Source organism: Gopherus flavomarginatus, chromosome 4 (assembly GCF_025201925.1).
Source record: "Gopherus flavomarginatus isolate rGopFla2 chromosome 4, rGopFla2.mat.asm, whole genome shotgun sequence".
In the NCBI taxonomy this organism is placed as follows: domain Eukaryota; kingdom Metazoa; phylum Chordata; order Testudines; family Testudinidae; genus Gopherus; species Gopherus flavomarginatus.
The window spans coordinates 94,455,459-94,476,885 of record NC_066620.1 but is presented as its reverse complement, the minus strand read 5'-3'; the positions used below and the strand labels follow the sequence as shown (position 1 = coordinate 94,476,885).

The 21,427-nt window shown below is 41.5% G+C and overlaps 1 protein-coding gene and 1 long non-coding RNA gene across 3 annotated transcripts in view; one reads left to right on the top strand and one right to left on the bottom strand.

The window, feature by feature from the left end:
• Positions 1 to 1,835: 1,835 nt before the first annotated feature.
• Positions 1,836 to 21,427, top strand: part of LOC127049007 (uncharacterized) — a 43,795-nt gene continuing 24,203 nt past the window's right edge. The window contains exons 1-2 of the long non-coding RNA XR_007773842.1: positions 1,836 to 2,014; positions 18,149 to 18,304. This is a non-coding gene — a long non-coding RNA (uncharacterized LOC127049007). The remainder of the gene's footprint in view (positions 2,015 to 18,148; positions 18,305 to 21,427) is intronic.
• Positions 13,342 to 21,427, bottom strand: part of PRKN (parkin RBR E3 ubiquitin protein ligase) — a 1,230,739-nt gene continuing 1,222,653 nt past the window's right edge. For both annotated transcript variants that reach the window (XM_050949117.1, XM_050949116.1), the window contains 2 exons: positions 21,235 to 21,352; positions 13,342 to 14,568 (listed from right to left, as the gene is read on the bottom strand). In XM_050949117.1, the coding sequence (XP_050805074.1) occupies positions 14,459 to 14,568; positions 21,235 to 21,352 (228 nt within the window). In that variant the 3' untranslated portion in view covers positions 13,342 to 14,458. The remainder of the gene's footprint in view (positions 14,569 to 21,234; positions 21,353 to 21,427) is intronic.

The window sequence follows — 21,427 nt, the reverse complement described above, 5'->3', positions numbered from 1 at the left end:
CAGAAGGGGATAGCGGTGCAATGAAGTTTGAGAACCTCTGAGGGGATTGCCTAATGGAGAGGACCATTAGTGCAGATTTCATTGCACATGAATTTACATAAAGTAATGTAGTAATTTAAATGAATTTAAATGTAAATAAAGTAATTCTGCCCTCAGGTCTGTGAAGTCAAAGGCTATTATACCTGCAAATCTCTGGAAAGAACTGGGCTCTGGATGTTTATTTTCACAATATCCTTCCATGGATATTGGCGCAGATTTGGCTCCCTCATTGTAATTTTATATGAGAAATAAAAACTGAATTGTTAACAGCTTCATGCTTCATTTATTCATTACTAAAAAAATAAAATAGGTGGCTGATCAGCCTGCCCAACTGCATCTCTTTTGCTTCATGCTATGTTTCCATATCATTTTGCCCAAGAACCCTTGCTCTTCTTTCCTAGTGAAGCTGATCCTTAGTGCTGATTTAAATGCACTCATCTCTGTTTTTTCTTTAGCATCTATGTGCTGAACACATCATTTATATCCATAGACCACTGCCCAGGGCAAATACTGCTCTTTGCCTGCCACTGTATTGAGAGTTTCTCTAGGCTTCCCTCCTGTTTCACCTTCATGACAGTGTTTCTCTGTTATGGCTGGAAGGTTGCGGGAGGACATCTGCAGCAAGTTACTCTTAATGAGTATGAAACTCACTTCTACCAATATAAGAGATTCCAAGGCCAGAAGGGATCATCGTGATCATCTTGTCTGGCCTTCTGTATAACACAGGCCATAGAACTTCCTTAAAATAATTCCTAGAACATATCTTTTTAAAATACATCCAAACTTGATTTAAAAATGATCAGTGATAGAGAATCCACCATGATCCTTGGTAAATTGTTCCAGTGGTTAATTTCTTTCACTGTTAAAAACCTACTCCTTATTTCCAACCTGAACTCGTCTAGCTTCAACTTCCAGCCAATGGATTGTGTTAGATCTTTCTCTGCTAAATTGAAGACTCGTTATTAAATATTTGTTCGTCGTGTAGATACTTATATCACTTCAGTGAGTCTCTGAGTGGCCACAACATTGCTGGCCCGTGCTTGCAGGAGTGACTCTTACCAAATTTTCTGGCATACCTAGAAAAAGTGAACGCATATCAGTAGCCCAGGCAACTTTCTTGTTCCAGTGTCTTCTGACAGTTCAAACTTAAGGTTTCTTAATAAATATAGAAGTCAAGTAAACGTTTCACAATCTTCCAAAAGGCACTGGTAGGGAGGGGGCAACTCATGCATAAACTCAGCCAAAACAGAATTCAGCTTGAGCTCTGGATGTGAGATTCAGCAGTGATTATTATTTGTGTGACAAAGACAAGTGGAAACTTCTGGCAGATTCTGTATAAAACACCACTGAGGGAATACAAGTGCAAAGAGTTGATCTCAATGCACTTTATAAAGGTGGGTAAACTATATTATCCAGTAGGGCTAGAAGCAGCCAAATCTGGGACTCAGTGAGAGGGGGCAAAATGGGGCCCAGCCAGGACTACCCCTTCCCTGGACCCAAAACTATGTAGAGGAGATCCCACCTCAACTCTGGGAGCACTAGACCTCTCTTCCCCTGCCCTCCACCATACAGCCCTGGGGAAGAACTGCACAGAGCAGCCAGCCAGAGACTCCATCTGCTAAGAGCAGAAACAGCCAAAGTTGGGAGCTCTGGACATTCCAGTCAAAACTGGAGAAAGTTCTGGTTCTCTTTGCCCTGTGCTGACGGGAAGTAAATTCCAACCCTCTCCCCACCACCCAGTCTCTCTACCTCAGCTTCACTCCGCCCCCTTCACCCCACTTCCCTTCCCTTGCCACTTAAGGTCAGACCCAGGCAGTGGGTGGCCCTGAGTGACCAAACTGTCACTTGACCCAACATTCACACTGCTATTTTCAGTCCTGCAGTAGGCCCTGAAGCTAAGGGATTGAAGGCAAAGGGGTATCCTCTTTCAGCACTGAGAGACAAGAGGAAAAGACTCAAGGAGCTGTGGCTTAAGGTGAGCAGAGGAACTGCTTTTTGTTTGATATTTTTCACAATTGTTATGTTGAAGAATAGAACTATGCCCCAAAAGAGACTTGGGCATAGCAATGAGGCTTTCCTGGGCTGTAGAAACAGGCTAGCAAGTTCTACCAATGGGTATTAGTGATACCAGAAAAAGCATTTATTTGCTGGTATTAACTGCGTCTACAATAGGAGCGTTTGTCAGAATAGCTATAATGACAAACCTTTTCTAGTGTAGAGTTACCTTTCTATTTTTATTTAAAGAAAGCTACCACAGAGTTCATACAAAGAACCACCAAAATGAAATACCACCTCCTGTTTTGATCCATATGCATTGTAAATGTCATCTCTTTTCTCTGGGGTACATAATATTTAGACACTGCTACTACAGTGGAAGATGTCTTTCCATAAAAGGGCTTATTGCTGATCCCATTTTGAAAGCTGTATTTGCTTTCCATAAAATCCCCTGACCTGAATAATTAAAAACAGCTTTGATCCCTGTACTTATGAAATATTATAAAGACCCCAGTGATTGCAGCTTATGCATGCCCTTATCATTGCTAAATGAATCCTGACACTAACATTTTGGCAAAGATTAAGATTTAGATTTAGTAAGGTCATTGCTAGAAGTTGCCAACTCAGATCAAAATAGTTTCATCCCTGATCAATTATAATTATCAATTTTAATTTATGTACCACAGACTTTTTCGCCTTTGGGCAGCAAATGAAGTCTATTACATATTGTGACAGTGAACGCAGCAAAAATTTTGATGAGGGTGGCTGGGATGTCTTTTCAACACTTGAACTTTGGATATAATTTTATGAGTTGATTTTCCAGATTCATTTACCACATCATGATCTCCTTGCCTTGGCAAGAAAATAGTTCAGAATTCTTCCTGGTTTAAATTAGTCTGGGGTTTTAGACAAAAGCAACCTATTACCGAGACCTGTGCTTCTGTACTATATAACCTCTTTTGGACACAGTATAAAAGGTGTCTGAATTCTATTGCTGTTTCTGTACTGCTGTTTTACATTTAAAAAATATACAGAAATAGCCTGAATTCTTCACTCATAACTTAAGCTAAAGGGGATAAGAACTTCAGAATATGTGGCACAGCTTTTAACCACGGAGACAATATAAACAGGTACCAAGTGAGAACAGGAATAAAAGGGTACACACTATCAGTTGTATGTAAATTAGGAAGTCTTTCAATGGTGCACTCATATTAGTCAATGGTATGTCATAATGTAATTGAAAATGAGAGAGGGAAAAGATGGTCTTGTGGGCAAAGCATCAAACTGAGATGCAGGAAACTGGGAGTTCCTGCTCTGCCAGAGACTTCCTGTGGAGAGCTAGGTGGGATTTTCGAAAATGCTCAAAATTGGCCCAACTTTGCTCCCAGTGAAATAAATGGTAAAATTCCCATCGACTTCAATAGTAGACAAGTTAGGTTACAAAGCTGAATGCCTTTGAAAATCCCACCCTTATCCTCATTTTACAGATGGGGAGCTGAGACACCGAGAGACTAGCAGTACTTTGCTACTTCCAAGAGGTGTCATGAGGGTAGTTTCATTAAATGTATGTGAATTACTCTGGCTCTCTGGTGACAAAAGCCTAAGCATAAGGTAGTTGATGTCCTACTGCATATTTTATTTTCTGGTGGAGAATCATTTCTTCATTATTCTTTTAAAAAAGACATGAATGCAATACAAAAATAAAACAAATTAAAAGAGAAGAATTGCTAATAAAATAATAAAATAACATATGACCTCAGAAAGAGTGATGGAAGGAAATCCATGCCTCATACAGTGTAAAGGGAAAGGAGTAGGAAACAAGGGATCCCACAGTCTTAGGGGGTATTCACATTCAGCTATGGTCAGGAGCATGGGGTTGAGGTGGCAGGAAAAAATAGCAGAAAAAAGGCAATGAGAGGTCTGGTTGCATGGTAGGCTGTGAAGAAGTTGCAACACCAGTCTAGCACTTACCTAAAAACAAGACCAGCCAGATCAGGTCAAAGCCACGCTGCTGAAGAAAAAGAGGTGAGGGGTCTAATCTGCAAAGCCATTTCCTCTCTGGAAGCTGCGGGCCTGCAGGATTGTGCTTTCATTTGCTTTGATGATCTCTGAGAGACTTCTCTGGAGATTCTCTATCAACTGTGAGTTGTTTTTTTTTTAGCCTTTTATTTCCCTAGATCTTTCCTATCTTCTTCTTTCTGTCCTCTTGTGATTTTCCTCTTCCTCCTTCCCCACAGCTTAGGCTCCAACGAAAAATTAAGAACAGGAGTCACTAAATTGAGAAGAGAGCTTTATGCTCCCAGGATAGGAGACGAATACAGAGGGGCCATTGGGTCACCCTTTATTCATCTTGTCTTTCACTTGTTTCTTCGCTTCCTCACAGATAGTGCTGTAATGAACTGACTTTGTACATAATACAGATTTATGCCAAAAAACACTGACTTTGAATATGTGATTTTACTCTCTAAATGCTGACCCACAAAACAGAGGGTGAAAGACTTACTAATACCGAAAGGAAAAGGCCAAATTATGATATTTAGCTACCAGCCCAAGTAGGGCAGCTGTGAAATTGCTCCATTTCCTGGGCAGCCGACTGAGGCTGTTAATGGGTGGCCACTTCCCAGGCACCCTCTCATGGCCTGGTGTGGCTCTTCAGCAACCTACTTCAGTTTCCCTCTCTGACAAGGCTCCTCAAACTCATCACCCAGGATATATCATTTTAAAACATTCTCCTTGTGGAGAGGGATTCAATTTGTTTAGTCTATACGTACTTTACCGGCTGGTCATCAAACATTTCTGTCTCCTTCAACCAGGAGCCCCAAGCACTCCTTCCCAGAGTTGGGTTCAGTTCAGTCTCTCTCTTTCCTTGGACTAGGAGTCCCTGGCCCTCCTTCCTAGAACTGTATTATAATCCAAACAGTCCCCTTATTCCCCACAGCACTCACCTACAACTGCTTCCTCAACCCAGCTACAACTTCCCCCTCCCATTTCTTGTTCTGCTCAGGTTCTTCAGAGAAGCCAGCTGCCCTCACTCAGAATGTTAATGAGACACAAGTGGTTTGGACCAGTTCCCTCTTAAAAGACCAATTCACCCTGTGACAGAGGAATTATTCCTGAAAGAGAGACAATCTATTCCTAAGTAGCCCAGTGTGAAAGGGGACCATACAAGATGCTTCAGATTTTAATATGATCTTTCTGATGGGACCGGCCCACTTTATGGGCTGTAGGAGGATTGGTGAGTGGCATGGCATTATTGCCTCCCTTCATGCTTGGGGGGGCCCTCTGCTCCCAAGGCTGTGCTGAGGGAACGCTCCTCATGAAAAGGGTAAGGGGCTCCACACACTTCCCCCAGGCTCAGTGCACCTGAATAAGGGTCTTCACAAACTGGCCCTTAAAGAGAAGTCCTTTAGCTCATGTGGCAGAAGCCTGTGTTTCTGAAGGAGTACGATTCTGGCACGACTACCTCAATTTGCGTCAAAACTGATTTTTGTTTTGAGGAATCATCTCTTTCTGTCTATTGTAGTGGGTGACATTACAGCAGGTTCTTCAAGGCTCACTGAGCATTGCAAAGCCCACATGAGGGTGGAGAGGAATTAAGGATTCTACAATGCAGAAAAGTGACAGGAAGAATTTACAAAAAAAAAATAAAAGAAAAAAAACACCTTACCAAACCCCTTCAGAAACATTAAATGAAAGCAGACGGAGAGAAAAAAGGCAAATTGTGATGACAATACAAAGAATAGGCTTAAGCAGACAGAAGAAATGTGCCTGAGAATATATAAGTGGTAACATATAATTTCGTGGCTATCAAAATGCATGTTAGTTTGAATGCTTTATAAAATATTGAAGTGTAGACACAAGTTACCTTTCAAGCTAGCAGCCCAGACTGTGATTTTTTTTTTTACATGCTGCATTACACCAGCTCATAACAACAAGATGATGTTGCCATAGGAAACAATGCCAACTGGAAGAGATAATAACTTGTAACAGATATCAGTAGCATTATCTCTCAATAACATGGAAGATAAAACAGTATTATCAAATAGCCAAGGTAGGGAATGCTAACTAAATTCTACAGCAATTCCACAGTCTAGGGGTTTCAGGACTATTTCAATATGATTCCTCAAATCTGTTGAATTAAATGGACAGATTCAGACCTGGTGTAAATGGGTGCCACTCCACTAACCTCTACATACTGGAGAGATTTAGGAGGGAGACATGAAAAAATGGATGTTCTTACCGTATCTCCCACCTAAGAACCTAAACTGTCCTCACAACTCGGTACTCCTCCCTTTCACAGCAGAGAGGAATTAAAAAAAAAATATCACTACTAATCAGACACGGAAACCTAGATTTTTAAAAGGGAACAAAAATATTTTGATTTCTTCAACTTTGTATGCCTAAGTGGAGAGACTTTTAAGAGACTTGATTGTCACAAGAGCTAAATGTCCAGCCTCTGAAATTGAGGCCATTTCAAGTTGTCCAAAGTTGGGTACCCACAAACCAAAAAAAGTTTAATCAATTTGAAATCTAGGTTGTAAATTTTATTTGAAAACTAGAAAATAATTGTATTATCCATCTTCCCCAGCCCTATATGTGCTGGGTACTGTATATCATCCAGTGAAGCAGGACGAGCTGCATTTTGAAAATAGCTGACGAGACTAGTAAAAGCACACTCGCATATATATACACAGAAAGGCAGAGTGGGAGGTGATGGACAAACACATGTGAAGGAAAGGGAGATATATTCTCCTAAATTTGGTACACAGAGATAACACATTCTGGCTTACAGATTGAAAAATAAATAAAAAACACACATGGTATTAAGTACAATAGAATCTGTATAATATTTGTGTCCTAGATGTAACCACAATGTGTTTAGGGGTCTGAGCAGCAAAATAGGCATAAGGAGACATTGGTTCTATTCCTGGCTTTGACTTTGAGTCACTATGTACCCCTAGGTAAGGCACAAATGACCTGAACCTGCAAACCTCCTACAAGTGGAACACTCAATGATGTCAACGGTAGGAGGAGGGGAGGCCAAAGGAGCCTGGGACATTCCGGCCACTGAGCAAGATCTTGCCTGGGCGGGCATCTGCTGCCGTGGTGCCAATTGACACCACTGCCCCTGCAATGGTGTACCGTGCCACTGACCGACTTGGGGTGCAGGCGGCGCAGTTTGTTCTTGCTGAGCCGCACGACTTGGAGATGGGTGGCTGGGTGCCAATGCTGAGGTCACCGTCAACCGTACGGTACCGTAGGAGCAGCGAGAGCAACGGTGCCTGCGACAATGCCTTCCGCGTGACCGGGACCTCAACAATGAGGATCGGTACCTGTCCGAGGTGCTGCTCCTGTACTCGACCCGGCAGCTGGAGCTATGATGCGCCGGTGCCAGTGGACTGTGAGAGGAGTCCCATGTGTGAGGTCTGGTAGAGCGGGAACTCAAGTTGGAGCGTCGACGATGGTGCCATTGGGATCGGCTACGGTAGCTGCAACGCAAGGAAGAACATCGGCGGCACCTGTCTCGGTGCCTGTGTCCCTGGTCACAAGGTGTGGAGGAGCCCCGAGGTTACTGTGCAGGCGGTGAGCTGGTCAGCCTGAGTGGAGCAGAGGCTGGTGCGAGCTGCAGGAAGACCGTGTCGAGCGAGGCAGCGAGTGGTCCTCGGAGCGGGGACTATGCCATGTCGGGGAGGTCTGTTGTGCTCCCAGTGGCGGCTTCCCTCTAGATCAGGGGCCCGTCTCAGGTGGCGCCCTGGGTACCGGGAGGGTTTGGATGTCATGCGCGGCCTGTGCAGCCTCCGATGCCGACAGCATTCTCACCGCAAGGGAGGCACATGTGGAAGGGACCAGGCTGCTCCACTCAATGTGATTCAGAGGCCTGAGTCCCAAGGGGGATCGCGGGCTGCCCAGCTCGGGTCCGGCCTCACCCCTTTCCTTCTCTAGTGCCGCTGAGTCTTCCCTTGTTGTTTCTTAGAGGGGAGCAGTGCTGGCTAGTGGAGGGGACTTCGCTCTGCACCGAGGATGCAGTGCCGGGCGCCGAGTCCATTTGGTGTGCCGGTGCTGGGGCCAGCGCTGATTCCATTAGGAAAGCGCGAAGCCTAATGTCCCTCTTCTTCTTAGTCCGTGGCTTGAATGATCCACAGATCCTGCAGCGCTCACTTACATGAGTTTCGCCCAAGCAGCAGAGACACTGAGTATGCGGGTCGCTTCTTGGCATAGAACTGCGACAGGAGTAGCAAGACTTGAAGCCTGGGGCACAGGGCATGCCCCGAGCCCAGTCAACTAACTTGAGAAACTATTCAACTATTGGAACAACTGTACTACTAAGGCTAACTAGAGAAGCTGCAGCAAGGCTGTAGCATGAAGTTCCGACTACCTTCACTGGAGGCAAGAAGGAACTGAGGGTGGGGGGAAGTGCGCGGCTCCCCTTATAGTGCGATATAGAGGTGCCACTTCAGGGGTCACAGCGGTGCTCCCCCCATATAGGTACTGCTAAGGGAAAAACTTCCGGCACCGGTGCACGTGGCGAGCACGCACATCTACTGTGGAATACACCTGAGCAATCACTCGAAGAATTGTGATTTTTCTTTTCTAATAGGTGGAAGTGAATACTTCCAGTGTATTCCCTTGGTTTCATTAAACAAGTATTTCCAGTATGACTGCAGTATTGTTCTAAAGTACAATATATTGCATTAGATTTATAGCTAGTTAAAATGGAATTTATTTGTTTTGCAGTTTGTGACACAGGCAGCCTTGCTTATAAAAACAATTTTAGCCAAAATCATGGCATCCAAATATTACCTATGCTAAGGTACGAGATATTCTTTGTCCTTAAGGAGACTAGCTTTTGGATTCTTAATCTACCAAGTGTTCAGATTTAGTTGCTAATTAACTGGAATTAAGTATTAGAGATTTTCGTTGTTGTTGTAGGGTTGAATGATTATAGGGATAATTTATTGAATATTTCATTATCCATCCTGTACATAATCCATTTAACACAAACTAAATTGTGTCCAGACTGCACTACGAGAACAAGTCTTAGTGCTTGTGAAGAGTATAGAACAGATATCTCTGGAGACAAAATGTGCGTAGGAAGTAACAGTGCATGATTGCCAAGACTATCCTGCCAGTGTCCTAAATTCTGTCCTGACAGCGTGGAAGCCACTAAGTCTTTTCATTGACTTCAGTGGGCTTTGGATTGGATCCCTTGGCTGGATATGAAACATTTCAGAATTGAGGAGCTCTATTAGCCTGATCCAAAGTCCTTTTAAACAATGGTAGGACTCTTATTGTCTTCTCTTTATTTGAATTAGGCTTTTTGCCATTACCAACAGGAATCAAAAGGATAGTTTCTCCATTCATTGTTATGGTAATTTCTGGGGAAAAGGGAATAATATACTAGGCCTGATTCTAATATTTACATGGGTATAAATCCAGAGTAATGCCACTGAAGCCCATCTAGTTACACCAACATCAGTAAGATCAGGATCAGGTCCAGTGTGCTTATACCATCAGTTCAGTGGAGTTGTTGGGTATATACTATATGTTCATATGGGATTATATAATTATCATTTCCCACAATACATCTTAAAGTAATGTATGTGTTACAAAGTCTGAGATAGATGGAGAGTTGTTAAAAATCACTTTGTTATTATGAACAAATCTCAAAAAAAAACAAAAAAAAAAAACAAACCTGACAGACGCAATTCTCCACTCTACTTCCTTTCAATGATGTTCAAGCTTCAGAATAGCAGTGTCAGGTTTGAAGAGTACTTAGTCTAAAAATAAGGTGAGTGATTGCAGTTTTAATCCAAATTGAACATCTGTTCAGTGAAAATAATATTTGTAATGAATTGTACTTTTAAATGTTTAAAAAATGCACATAACATGTAAATAATTTTGCCCAAACACTTAAGTTGATTTCCAAATATTTAAAAATATTGGAAGGGTGAGAAGGTTAGTGAATAGAATAATATTGAAAACTAATTAAAAAACAATATTTGGCATTTATATATATTGATTTTTATTGTGGATTTTAAAAGCACTTTACAAAGGGCGGGTAATATAATTATTCCCCTCTGACAGATGGGAAAGTGAGGTGCAGAGAGTGGAGGGTCTCACAGCAGGTCAGGAAAACAAGAGTTAACAGTATCCTTTTACAACAGAGTTCCCAAAATTTTGAAAGCTGAATCCCCCCTTCAGGGAAATGAAATCACTTCTGCTTCCCCACCTACCTCAGATAATTCTTAGCATCTTTCCCCATTGTGGAAAATGTTAAGGTTGCTCTACAATATGATACTTCCTCTCATGCTTTAATTAGCAAGGAAATAGTTAACAGTGCTCACCCTTAAAGTATCCCTCCTGGAATCTGAGTTAGTATCCACTGAAATGAATGGAGAAGTTTTCACCTTGGAGTAATTTTTCCAGGCTCTCTGCAAATTCAGGCAGATTCTCTGCATCAGTTGAACTTCTTGTTTTGAAGATTTTCTTTGCAACCATAACAGATAGAAACTTACTTTTAAAAAATAAAATAAAAGCTGGCGCTCTCGAGAACAACTACGAGATCTGTCCAGACTCTCTTCCCCCTTACTGGGGGTACAGCCCACACTTTAGGAAACAATGCTGTATAGAATAGTCTGTTTTAGCAAAAGTCTGTATATTTAAAGATGCGATTTTCTGAATAACCTACCTGGTGTTTGGTATTTCAGTCCTGACACTCAAGATGGTTCATATAACCAGTGTAGAGTGAAGGCGCCATAGAGTCAAGGAGGCTCACAGAAATCCTGTCTCACTTGCAACAGGGACTCCAAAAGGGAAAATGGCCTGAAACCCTTCTCATTGAAGTAATGGTTTTAATCCCAACTGCCAGAGCAACAAAAAAGTAATTTCTTTGCAAAGTACAAAATTGAGGCCAGGAAAGGTCACCAGAGACCTTTTGAATAAATCAGAAAACAGGTACTCCCCCGCCAGAGTATGAGGAATAAAAGGCTGAGGAAAAGCAGCACTGAAGTTTGGGAAAGTCAGAGAGGGAGTTTCAAAGAGGAAAAGTGTGCCCAGCCAGGGCTCTTATTCTTGGCAAAATCCAGAGCCTGCTGCTAATACAAGACCATGCATAAGCGACGACTCCAGGGCTGGAGCAGCCATGGAAAAAAATAGTGGGTGCTCAGCATCCACCAGCAGCCCCATGGACCAGCTCTTCTTCCTCCCCCCACAGTGCCTCCTGTCCACCAGCTGGCCCCAGTCAGCTCCTCCCCCTCTGTTCCAATGCCTCCCACCTGCCGGCAGGCCCCAATCAGCTCCTCCAGTCCCTCCCAGCACCTCCCACCTGCTGTAGATCAGCTGTTCAGCAGCATGTAGGAGGTGGAGGGGGGAGAATGCTGGAGGGAAGGGGCAGAATGGGGTGGGAAGAGGCGGGGAAGGGGTGAAGCAGGAAGAGGCAGGGTGGAGGTGGGGCCTTGGGGGAATGGGTGGAGTGGGGGCAGGGCCTGGGGCAGGATGGGGGTTGGGAAATGAGGAAGCTGGCACCTATAAGACCACGTATGTTGCCTGTAAGGACTACATGGAAAATGCCAGGGCAGAGACCACGAGAGATGAGACACTTATTAGGACAGAAATACTGCCTGAATCAGCCCTCCTCAGAAACATCTCAGTTCCAGACTCCACCAAGGGCCAAGGAAACAGTAGTCTCGAGAAACTAGAATCACAGTAATGTAGGGCTGGAAAGGAATTCAAGAGGTCATCTGGTCCAGCCTCCTGCACTGAGCCAGGATTAAGTACACCAAGACCATCTCTGACAGGTGTTTGTTTAACCTGTTCTTAAAAACCTCCAAGTGAGGAAGGCAAGCAGTATTTGGTCCCTAGAGCCTAATTCTGCTGTTGCAATATGTGCACAAGGCTAATTGATTTCAATGAGAGTTACATGTGAGGAACAGTTACAGAGTCAGGCCTTGAAAATAAATGATGCAGCACAAATCCTGAACCCCTTTCTTTAATCGTCTTTTTCCCCCCGGTTATATCTTGGACAAACATTCATAATCCCAACCTCTGACAAGTCTGTTTCTAGAAGAGATATTTCTAATCTTATTACTCAGAAACCCCCTCTACTGGGGCCCCAAAAATAACTATAGAGGCTGCTCCAAAGCCCGTTGACTGCAATAGGATTTGGCTCAGGGCCCATAAATTACATATTTTGAGGCATTATGAGACATTAACCCTTGAGAGGTAGTGCTATCCTGGTGAAACTCACTTTACAGCCACATTGTCTTTCCTCTGTAAGAAATATGTTAAGTAAATGTGGGAAAGACTTGGGCCTCAGCTTGATCCAAATATTTGTTGATATGAAATATAGCGACACAGGGCTGAATTTGTACTGAAAGAGGTGCTAGGGCTCAAGCAACTTTTTTTTTTTTAAACTTTCATAACTGACGCGTCAAGCCGGACGCCAGAGGTGCCACGGCTATGAACTGCCAAACCAAGAGGTGCTGGGGCTCAGCCCTGGCACAAATGAAGCACTGTAGTGACGACTTCCCAAGTCACACTGCATAAAAATAAAAATAAAAATTACTTTTGCTGGATGCAGTGTGATTATCGCTAGCCAGTTGACAACAGGCCACGTAAATTACAAAATATACCCTAGTGCATGAAATCAAATCAAGGGATAGAGATCTGAATAATAAAATACCCCATTAAGATGATACATTTTGAATGTGCTAGGCTGCATTACACTATCGCAATCCAAACTTTAATGCAGCCAGTTTCATGTACACTTTAGTTCTCCAGAGTCCTGGTGGAAAATGGATCTTAAACAATTAAACTTTTGCTCTCTTTTCTTAAACATTCTCTTCTCTTCTTTCCTTTCCTCACACTTTCTGCTCCTCTGTGCCTTTTCTCTTTCTATTCTCTACATTTACTCAGTTTTATCATCTCCACATACTTTTTATGTAACGACCCCCAGAGATGACTGAATGCTCCCATGTGTTTCGTCAAAGTGATGATCAAATAGGAAACCCATGCTCCCTGGATCTACATGGATTGATAACAGTAACACTTACTTTCAGATGCCTATAACCCAGCCATACAGCAAGCAAACAAACAAAAACAAAAAAATCCCGTGATTCAGACATGGATCATGATGTTCTTAGCCCTGGAATTTGTTTTCTTCTAATAAAGAAATTCTTATTCAAAGCGCCAGATTCTCAACTAGTATAAATCAACAATCTACACCAGCAAAGGATTAGGTCCAAAATCTTTGTAAGCATTTATATTATATTCAAGTGCAGAAAGTACAATAAGGAGCACAAAAGTCCATTCATTTAAACTGCTTTATTTTTCTTTTGTAATCTGAGTTATGCAAATCTTTACATAGCCTATGACTGGCCTTTTGGTGTTTAAAAAAAACACAAACCAAAACAGTTTAAAGCAGGTGAGATAGGAAGGATGTTCAAATTTTGAGGTGTGGCAAATACCTGGTGCACGCCTATTAACATGCACTCACCAAAATGAATGCAGGTGCCTTGATTGTTTATGCAGTGAACATATTTTCATAATTACACCCAAATCCTAATAAATCTCCACAGAACCACCATAATAAGCCCCAAGAAGCTGCCCCAATATCATGCCAAAAATATTGCGGTAAGCAAAACAAAAAACAAAATCTCCGGAATCTCACTCACATAACACCATTACTCCGACTTGCAGCCACCACAGCAAAAACAGTTAAAGCTGAAACTGCATCTTTTACTAATCCTGTAAAAGCTGTATATGACATGAATCTGTAAAGAATATATTGAGTGATTTTTCGTAACATATGTTTCAAATATACAGGCACAACTAGGATGCCTAAGTCTGCTGTTTCTGCTAAGACTCTCGGTCGGAGTCAGGGTCCCAGCTGATAATCTGTCAGGGAAAAACACTGCAAAGGCAGAAAATTGCCACAGCCTCCCTTCCACTAGGGGAGGGAGGTGTAAAGAGCCAGAATTTCCCTCAAATTGGATTGTGCTAACTGAGAAAGGGCATCTCTGATTCAGTGCATACCCCCATCGCTGCTTTTGCCGGTGAAATTTATGGAGCCCTGATCATAAGGGAAAGAACAGAAACCCAAGGAGAGTTGCTGGTGGTGACGTTGCCTGCCTTATATACCAGTCAGGTGCCCTGGTGCAGGGAGATGGAATTTACCCCTTCTGTGTCAGCACTAGTGAGTCTGGCTGTCTGAATTTCTCCTGCCTTTGTGGGTTTAAAACTCTTAAGATTACCTGAACTCAATTTTTGGTGTGCTCTGATATACAAGGAAATAAACAAACAAACAGTAGGCCTGATTCTGAACATCTTGATCCAGAAGCCAATGGGAGTTACGCCTAAGCAGAGAGTTCAGGATTTGACCCAGACAACAATCAAGTGGTTGGCTGCTCTTAGCACTACTGAACTATTAGTCAAACCAGTGGTCTCCCATGCAGGTCCTGTTCCACTCCAAACCACAGTTCCAGCACCACTCAAATCTGCATTGAGCTTGAGGACATTTCATGTGCATGCATCCACCTGCAAAAAAAGGAAAGACAGAACTGTCTTTGGGGCTTAGAAAACAAAGTAAGGAGAATGTGTATAAGCCTGTTAACCCATGGTCTTTGAAATTCATTTATAAGTAGTAGATTATGCCCATTAAGTTCATCTGTGGAGTAAAGGGTGGTGAAGAACTGCTGAATCCCTTCCTGGAGCTCTCCAATACCTGTCACTATATCCCTTTATTAGATGTGGCTTGTTCCTCTCTGCAAGTTGGTTATGCTCCACAGCTTGGAGGAGTAAGGACTGCAGCTCTGCCTGACCCTTAAAGACAATGTGCAAGGTATTGAGGAGGAGAGAAGGATTCTTGTATCCTCCTCAACTAATTATGTAAGGACTAAGTGAAATCTAGTCCTTCGAAATAACTCACGACTACATGGGGAGCTGATAAGAGTGGATCAAAATTCAGTTCTTAACCAGAGTTGGGATTTAACAGCTGTGAAATTGCAAACAGAATACATCCAGATATCCAAATTTTAGTGATGGATTGATATTTATCTCAAAATGGCACTAGCGGTTAAAGCTGAATGCCATTCTTTATATCTGGAGGATTCTTTTAATCGTGTTGGTATGTTTCCTATGTTTTTCGTTAAGTGTTTTGCATTCCCCTGTACTTTGAGTAACCTAATCTCCATGTCCCTGCCTTTAATTAGTTTTTTTAAAAATGGCTATACATTAAAAGTAGCTAACAGTCATTAAAGCAATGCATGTCAAATGGTAACTATGTTAACTATAAAATGAAATCTCCTAACTCAAGCATAAATGTACAATATAAACAAATGCTGAAAATAAAAGTCAACAAATGCTGAAAATATCATGATCTCTTTCTTACACTGGAATTGTACATAGATTAAACTCCAGATGGCTAATATAATCTCTTGTAAATACAGAAGAGCTAAAGACTATGCAAACTTTGGTATTTAGATGCCTATTGTGAAGATAAGGTATATTACCCTTACTGATGTGACACATTTTAGGACAAATTGGGTATTTAGGATGTCTACAAAGAACTGGATATTTTTATCCTTGTTTATATTTAACACCAAAAAATGTACTAGTATTATTCTTTCAGGACAACCTACAATTCTACAGGCTAATCACCTGCGAGTAGAGCTGTACAAAGAATGAAAATTTTATTACGTGGAAGATTTCAAGGTTCTAAATCTTGTTTTCATGCTGATTCAAAATGAAACCCAAACATTGTGAAATTCTCCACAAAAAAAAATTCCAGAAAAACATTCATTTTGGATTGATCAAAACATTTTGCTCAAATAAAATCAAAACAATTCATTTTTGATTTTCTTATTTTATAATACACAACCAAGAAATACAATCTCAAATGAAAGGTCAAAAAGGAAATAAATGTTTGTTCTGACAATGTCAAAATGGATCTAATTTGTAGGTGGTAGCTTGGATTTTTTTTCCCCAGAAAAGAAATTTTAGAGAAATTGATAGGATTTCTCAAAGTGTTTTTAATTTCAACCAAACTGCATTTTTGAATGGAAAACTATTCCATCAAACTTTTACTGACCAGCTTTAACAGTGAGGTTTCCACTTGCCAGGTCTGTTTATCCTGCATGTGGGAATTTCCTGATTTCAACACATAGCTGTGTAAGGTTGCATGTGTAAGTACTATGGGGAGGGATAAACAGTGAACAGAGATGATGAACAAAATTAAAAGGGTAGACTAAAGACTCATGGTTTTGTTTAAATAAACGGACAATCTGAAATCACTGCTGCGGAAAGAAAGAAGACAGTTCAAAGTGTAGACAAGTGAGAGTTGACAGTGCCTAGAAGAACATACACTATTTTTTTTTTCCCAGTGTCTGATGGTATTCTATTTTTCTTAGGGTTTCTTATCATGCCCATCACTGCAGTATCTAAGCATGTTTGAGATACAGTATCTAAGCACGTTTGAGATACATTTGAGACCCGTATAATGAGGTTCTTAATGGACTCCAGGGAGTCTTCTGTTCTTCCTCATTCTGAGCTATAAGAGTCGCTGCTTGTGGTGTGTGTCTATCCTCTATGAGTGTTATATATATATTGCTATAAATCCTCCAGGTTATTAAATAGGAGAGTCTTATAGCACACCTTGAAGATGATCTGGCTCCACGTTAGACAAATCTCCTCTGTAAAAGCAGCAGAGAATCCTGTGGCACCTTATAGACTATAAGGTGCCACAGGATTCTCTGCTGCTTTTACAGATCCAGACTAACACAGCTACCCCTCTGATACAAATCTCCTCTGGAAGCTCATTCCATAGCAGAACCTCTTTGACTCAAAAATGCTTTTATAACTTTGTCTAATAAAATATAATCATGCAAATCATTATTGCTACCACTGTTATATAATTGCAATGAATCTTATACAAAGTATAACCCTTTCTGGCATGTATTAAACAGCTTGCAGGCTGAATGACCCAAAGCCAACCTTTAAAGTCATGTTAGAAAGGTATGTGAATGGTAATTAGGACCATTCAATGTTAGTTTGGCTAGAACTTTGAAATGCAAACCTATATTGTTAGAACATAGAAGTGTCCTAATTGTCTGTGTGTACTCATAAATGTTAGCCATATAAACAGACAGTTCCTGTCTGTCACTATAACTATTAATTCAGAGATCAAAAGGGAATATTAACATTTAGATGAATCTTGGGTGAAATAATGTCATTGTTTATATGCCTCTTTGAAGTTTGTGATAGACTGCCTAATGGATAAATTGCCCTATGTTAATTTGTGTAATTAATTACTGGTGGTGCTTAGGAAACAGAAGATTAAATCAAAAGCCTTTTGTTTACCCAGGACTGTATGGCTGCTAGAAAACAGTATAAAAGAGCCTTGGATCCTGATTCTGTCATCTCAGATATGCTTAAACTTCATCAGGGGAAGTTTGAGTTGCAAGATTGAGATCCCAGTTAAGCTGGAACACCATGAATATGATATTGGACATTGGACTAAAACCTGTGGACTAAATTCTAAAAGAACTCTTTGCAACTACAAAACTCACCATCTCTGCTATGAATCTGAACCTCAAGAATTGAACTCATGTCTGTATGTATATTGATCTTTTAACCATACTCTCTCACTTTTCTTTTTAAAAAATTTTTAGTTTAGTTAATAAGAATTGGCTGTAAGCGTGTATTTGGGTAAGATCTGGAATATTCATTACCCTGGGAGGTAATGTGTCTGATCCTTTGGGATTGGTAGAACCTTTTCTTTTATATGATGAATAAGATTTTCATTAATCTTCATCATATCTGATTTGGGTGACTAGGTGTAGGCCTGAGGCTGGGTTACTTTAAGGGAACTGTGTTGTTGATTTCTGAGTAACCAGTGAGGTATACCAAAGCTTTTTTGTGTTGGCTTGGTAAATCTAAGTATTGGAATATCCATTAGCTTTGGGGATTGCCTGCCCCATGCTTTGCAGTTCCCCCTAACTGCGTGACCTCAGCAGGCTCCCCTGGGATCCTGGTCACAGCTTTATTTCTCAGCTCATATGCATTTGATCCTGTGCTTTATAAAGCTCATTGTCCCAGATGGCTGCATCTGTTTTGACAGGTTGTGGATTGAACTGATGGAACTGGATCTTGACCTGTTGATGGCTTTGCAGATGAAGATCAAGGCCTTCATCTGACAATGGAAGTGGGGCTGGAGCAAGTGGAGGGATTTGAGCACAGAGATGATGTGTTCACAGCAGCCAGTCCTGCTGAGGAGGTATCAGAATTTTTTTTTTGGTAAAGAATTAGACAGATTATTCCATTTTTTAGGAAGACTGATAGGTTTGCTTCTCAGAGGGAGGCACTGATCATTTCTGTTAGCAGTGGACACTGTCGTTTTCTGGCTTTCACCAGCCAGTCAGGAAACACCTAATTTATAGGTGGAAGTTTGGATATTTCTCATTCATATAACGTAGAGAAATGTAAGAAATTTCTTCTTGCCAAAATAGTTACATTTTCCAGCAAAGTAATTTGAACCGGAACAAAATAAAGTGTAAAGCTCTGCTGGGATCTCACTTTATTTTTTAACATCAATGATTCCTTACATCGATACATGATAATACAGAACGTGCTAAACAAGGCTGTACTGTTAAAGGATGCATTAGCAGCCTTTTGATTTTGCACCAAGAAAAACTTGACCAAAATATAAATCTGTAGATTATGGGTAACATTACACTGGGAACAATGCATTGCAAGCAGTCAGCAAATACCAGCACAGAAGCTGGAACGTACTGTACTCGTTATCAGAGGATGAAGCAAGCACAGCACCTTTTTATACTTCACGCCTCAGTTCCAGTACATCTAAGAATTCCTAACTTGCTACTATTTCTTGGGGATTTTGCATTTTAACACACCCCTTGTCCTTGACATGGGTTGGGTTTCAAACAAAGGGATAGTTTTGTCCTGTTTATAGCCAGTTTGTGTAACAATTATCTTTACAGTAATGCACAGAAAAAAATACAAGGTCTATTCTCTTCTTGAGCTGAGCGGTGTATGCAAGCAACGTCCAGAACCATTAGTGGGAGTAATACCAATATGTTCTTCATGCATCTGGTAGAGAAAAGAACATGTAGTTTTCTGTAGATTAAAACAGAGATTCTGTTGCACACAGTGGCCATGAGAAGGCCATGACCTCAGCACTGCTCCCAGCGTGGCCAGTAGCTTTATGGTGATAATTTCCATCTTTTCTACATTTATTCAAGAGCTGTATTTTTAAGACTAATTTTTAAGGCTCTAAATAGTTAAATCCTCTTCTACCTCTTTGCCCTCTTCCTCCTACTGGCTCACAACACTCGAAGTTCTATCCTCCTTTTCCACTCTAGATTTCGTGCTTTCGTTCCCGCCTCTCTTTGTGCTTGGCTAAGTCTCCCACTTTCCATCTGCCAAGTGTCCTATGTATTCCTTCTTCAAATCCGCTTCTTCCTACTTCCTTTCTCATAATCTCTCCACTCCTTTTCCTGTCTGAAGCCTTAGCTTCTTGGGGTCAGCAACATGTCTTACTCTGTAACTGTAAAGGCCTGTGTGAATAACTGGTGTAATCAATTAGCAGCAGCAGTAATAATTAATATTCATATTGTTGCTCCTTTTTTGACCTGAGCAGCTCAGCAAAGTTCAGGGCTCTGGAGATGTTCCTGCTGGAAGCAGAAATTGATGGAGTCTGGTATTTTCTTTGATGCAATCTTGTTTATTTAAAAGTAATGTGTCTCTGAGTGCAGAGGTCACCAGGAACAAAAAAAAGCAGTCTCTTAACTTACAGCCTCAAGCCTCTGCAGCCAACACTAGACTTAAAGTTCTCACTTTAGCTTTTCCTAGGGTGACACAGTGCTTACTGGCCATTGTTTGGCTTTCTTCCTCCTCCACTGCCTCCTGCCTTCACTGTTCTTGTCTATTCTGTATTTCTGGGTTCTGCCTGCTTTCTTCCCTCCTGCCCGAAACAAACAACTCCCCCCCACAATATTCAGCAAAAACCCTCGCAGCCACACAATCCAAAACTCCTGGGTGGACTTTATCAGGCCTTGTTGTAGGAGCTATGTGGGAAGCGCATGCATGTGAGTCCAATTATCCCCCAACGGCTGCTGCAGGGGGGTGTCTTACTAATGGGCCAACACTCAACCCTCCAGCTGAGGCCTCTTGGACCTTTCTTCTGCTCTCAAGGTCCCAGATAAAACAACAAAACAGCCCCAAGTCAGCAATCAATGTTAGGTGAAGGTATGAAGGAAAAAAACAGTGTAGGCAGTTCCTGTCAGGATCAGGGCCTCTCTTACTTCTCAGGCCCTGGAGTATCATAGTCCACTTCAGAGTTCACTGGGTCTCCAGCGCAAGTTTCAGTCTTTTTCCCCCTTTTAGCTTAGGGGATCTGCACCCTCCTTCTACAAGGGCAGGGCCTCTGCAGGCTACCAGCCTTCTCTTCAGGGCTGGGAAAGCTCAACAGCCTGTTCCCTTCCTTAACTATCTCAAAATTAGTTTTGTAAGTGAAAGGTGTATGCACACATCAATTTCAATGAGGTTTTATATTAACCTACAAGGTTTATCCCAACTCATAACACTATGTCATCATACAGTTAGGTTGTGGTAAATACCTCAGTATAGTTTGTAATACAAATGTTATGAGAAAGAATAGTTACTCTGGAGTAATTCACTTTAATTCTTTGGGTTACATCCTGGTCTTGTGCACAGTGGTAAATAATACACGTCCACAGAGTGATGTCTGTTCATCCCTCCCTGTGCCCACTTACCTCACACTAGTGTCAATGTTTGCTTCTCTTCACACATGCACAACTAGTGATTTGCTCAGGGAACTGGTTGTCAGGACTCTTGATTTTTCCACTGACCCACTGTTTGATTTTGGCTCTCTGAGCCTTATTTCCCCTGTCTATAAAACAGATAATACCTGCCTACCTAGTCACAAGAGTCTTCTGAGGCTTAATCAACGGTTTTAAAGCACTTTGTGATCCTTGCATGGAAGGTGCTATTCTAAGTGTTTTAGAAACAGCATTACAGGGAAGACTAGGCTCCTTTTGTGCCTCTCTCTCTCTAGGCAAGTACAAAATCATACGCATGACTATATACACATTAATATTTGTACAGTAAAATTAATTTTAAAAAGGGAGGTTACTGCAAGTGTTGGTTACTCTCCAATAAACTCACCATTTTTTTCTACTGGTACATGGCAACTAGGACATGGTTTAGTTGTTTTCTTGATTGTTTCTCTGGATGCCTCTTCCCATCGTGCTTGCATGGCTGCATGCTCATCAATCATATATCCCTGCAAAGACAGAAGCAACTGTGAGTACAATATAGCCAGTGAATCAAGAACTGTAGCATGGTTGGGGTTATTTAC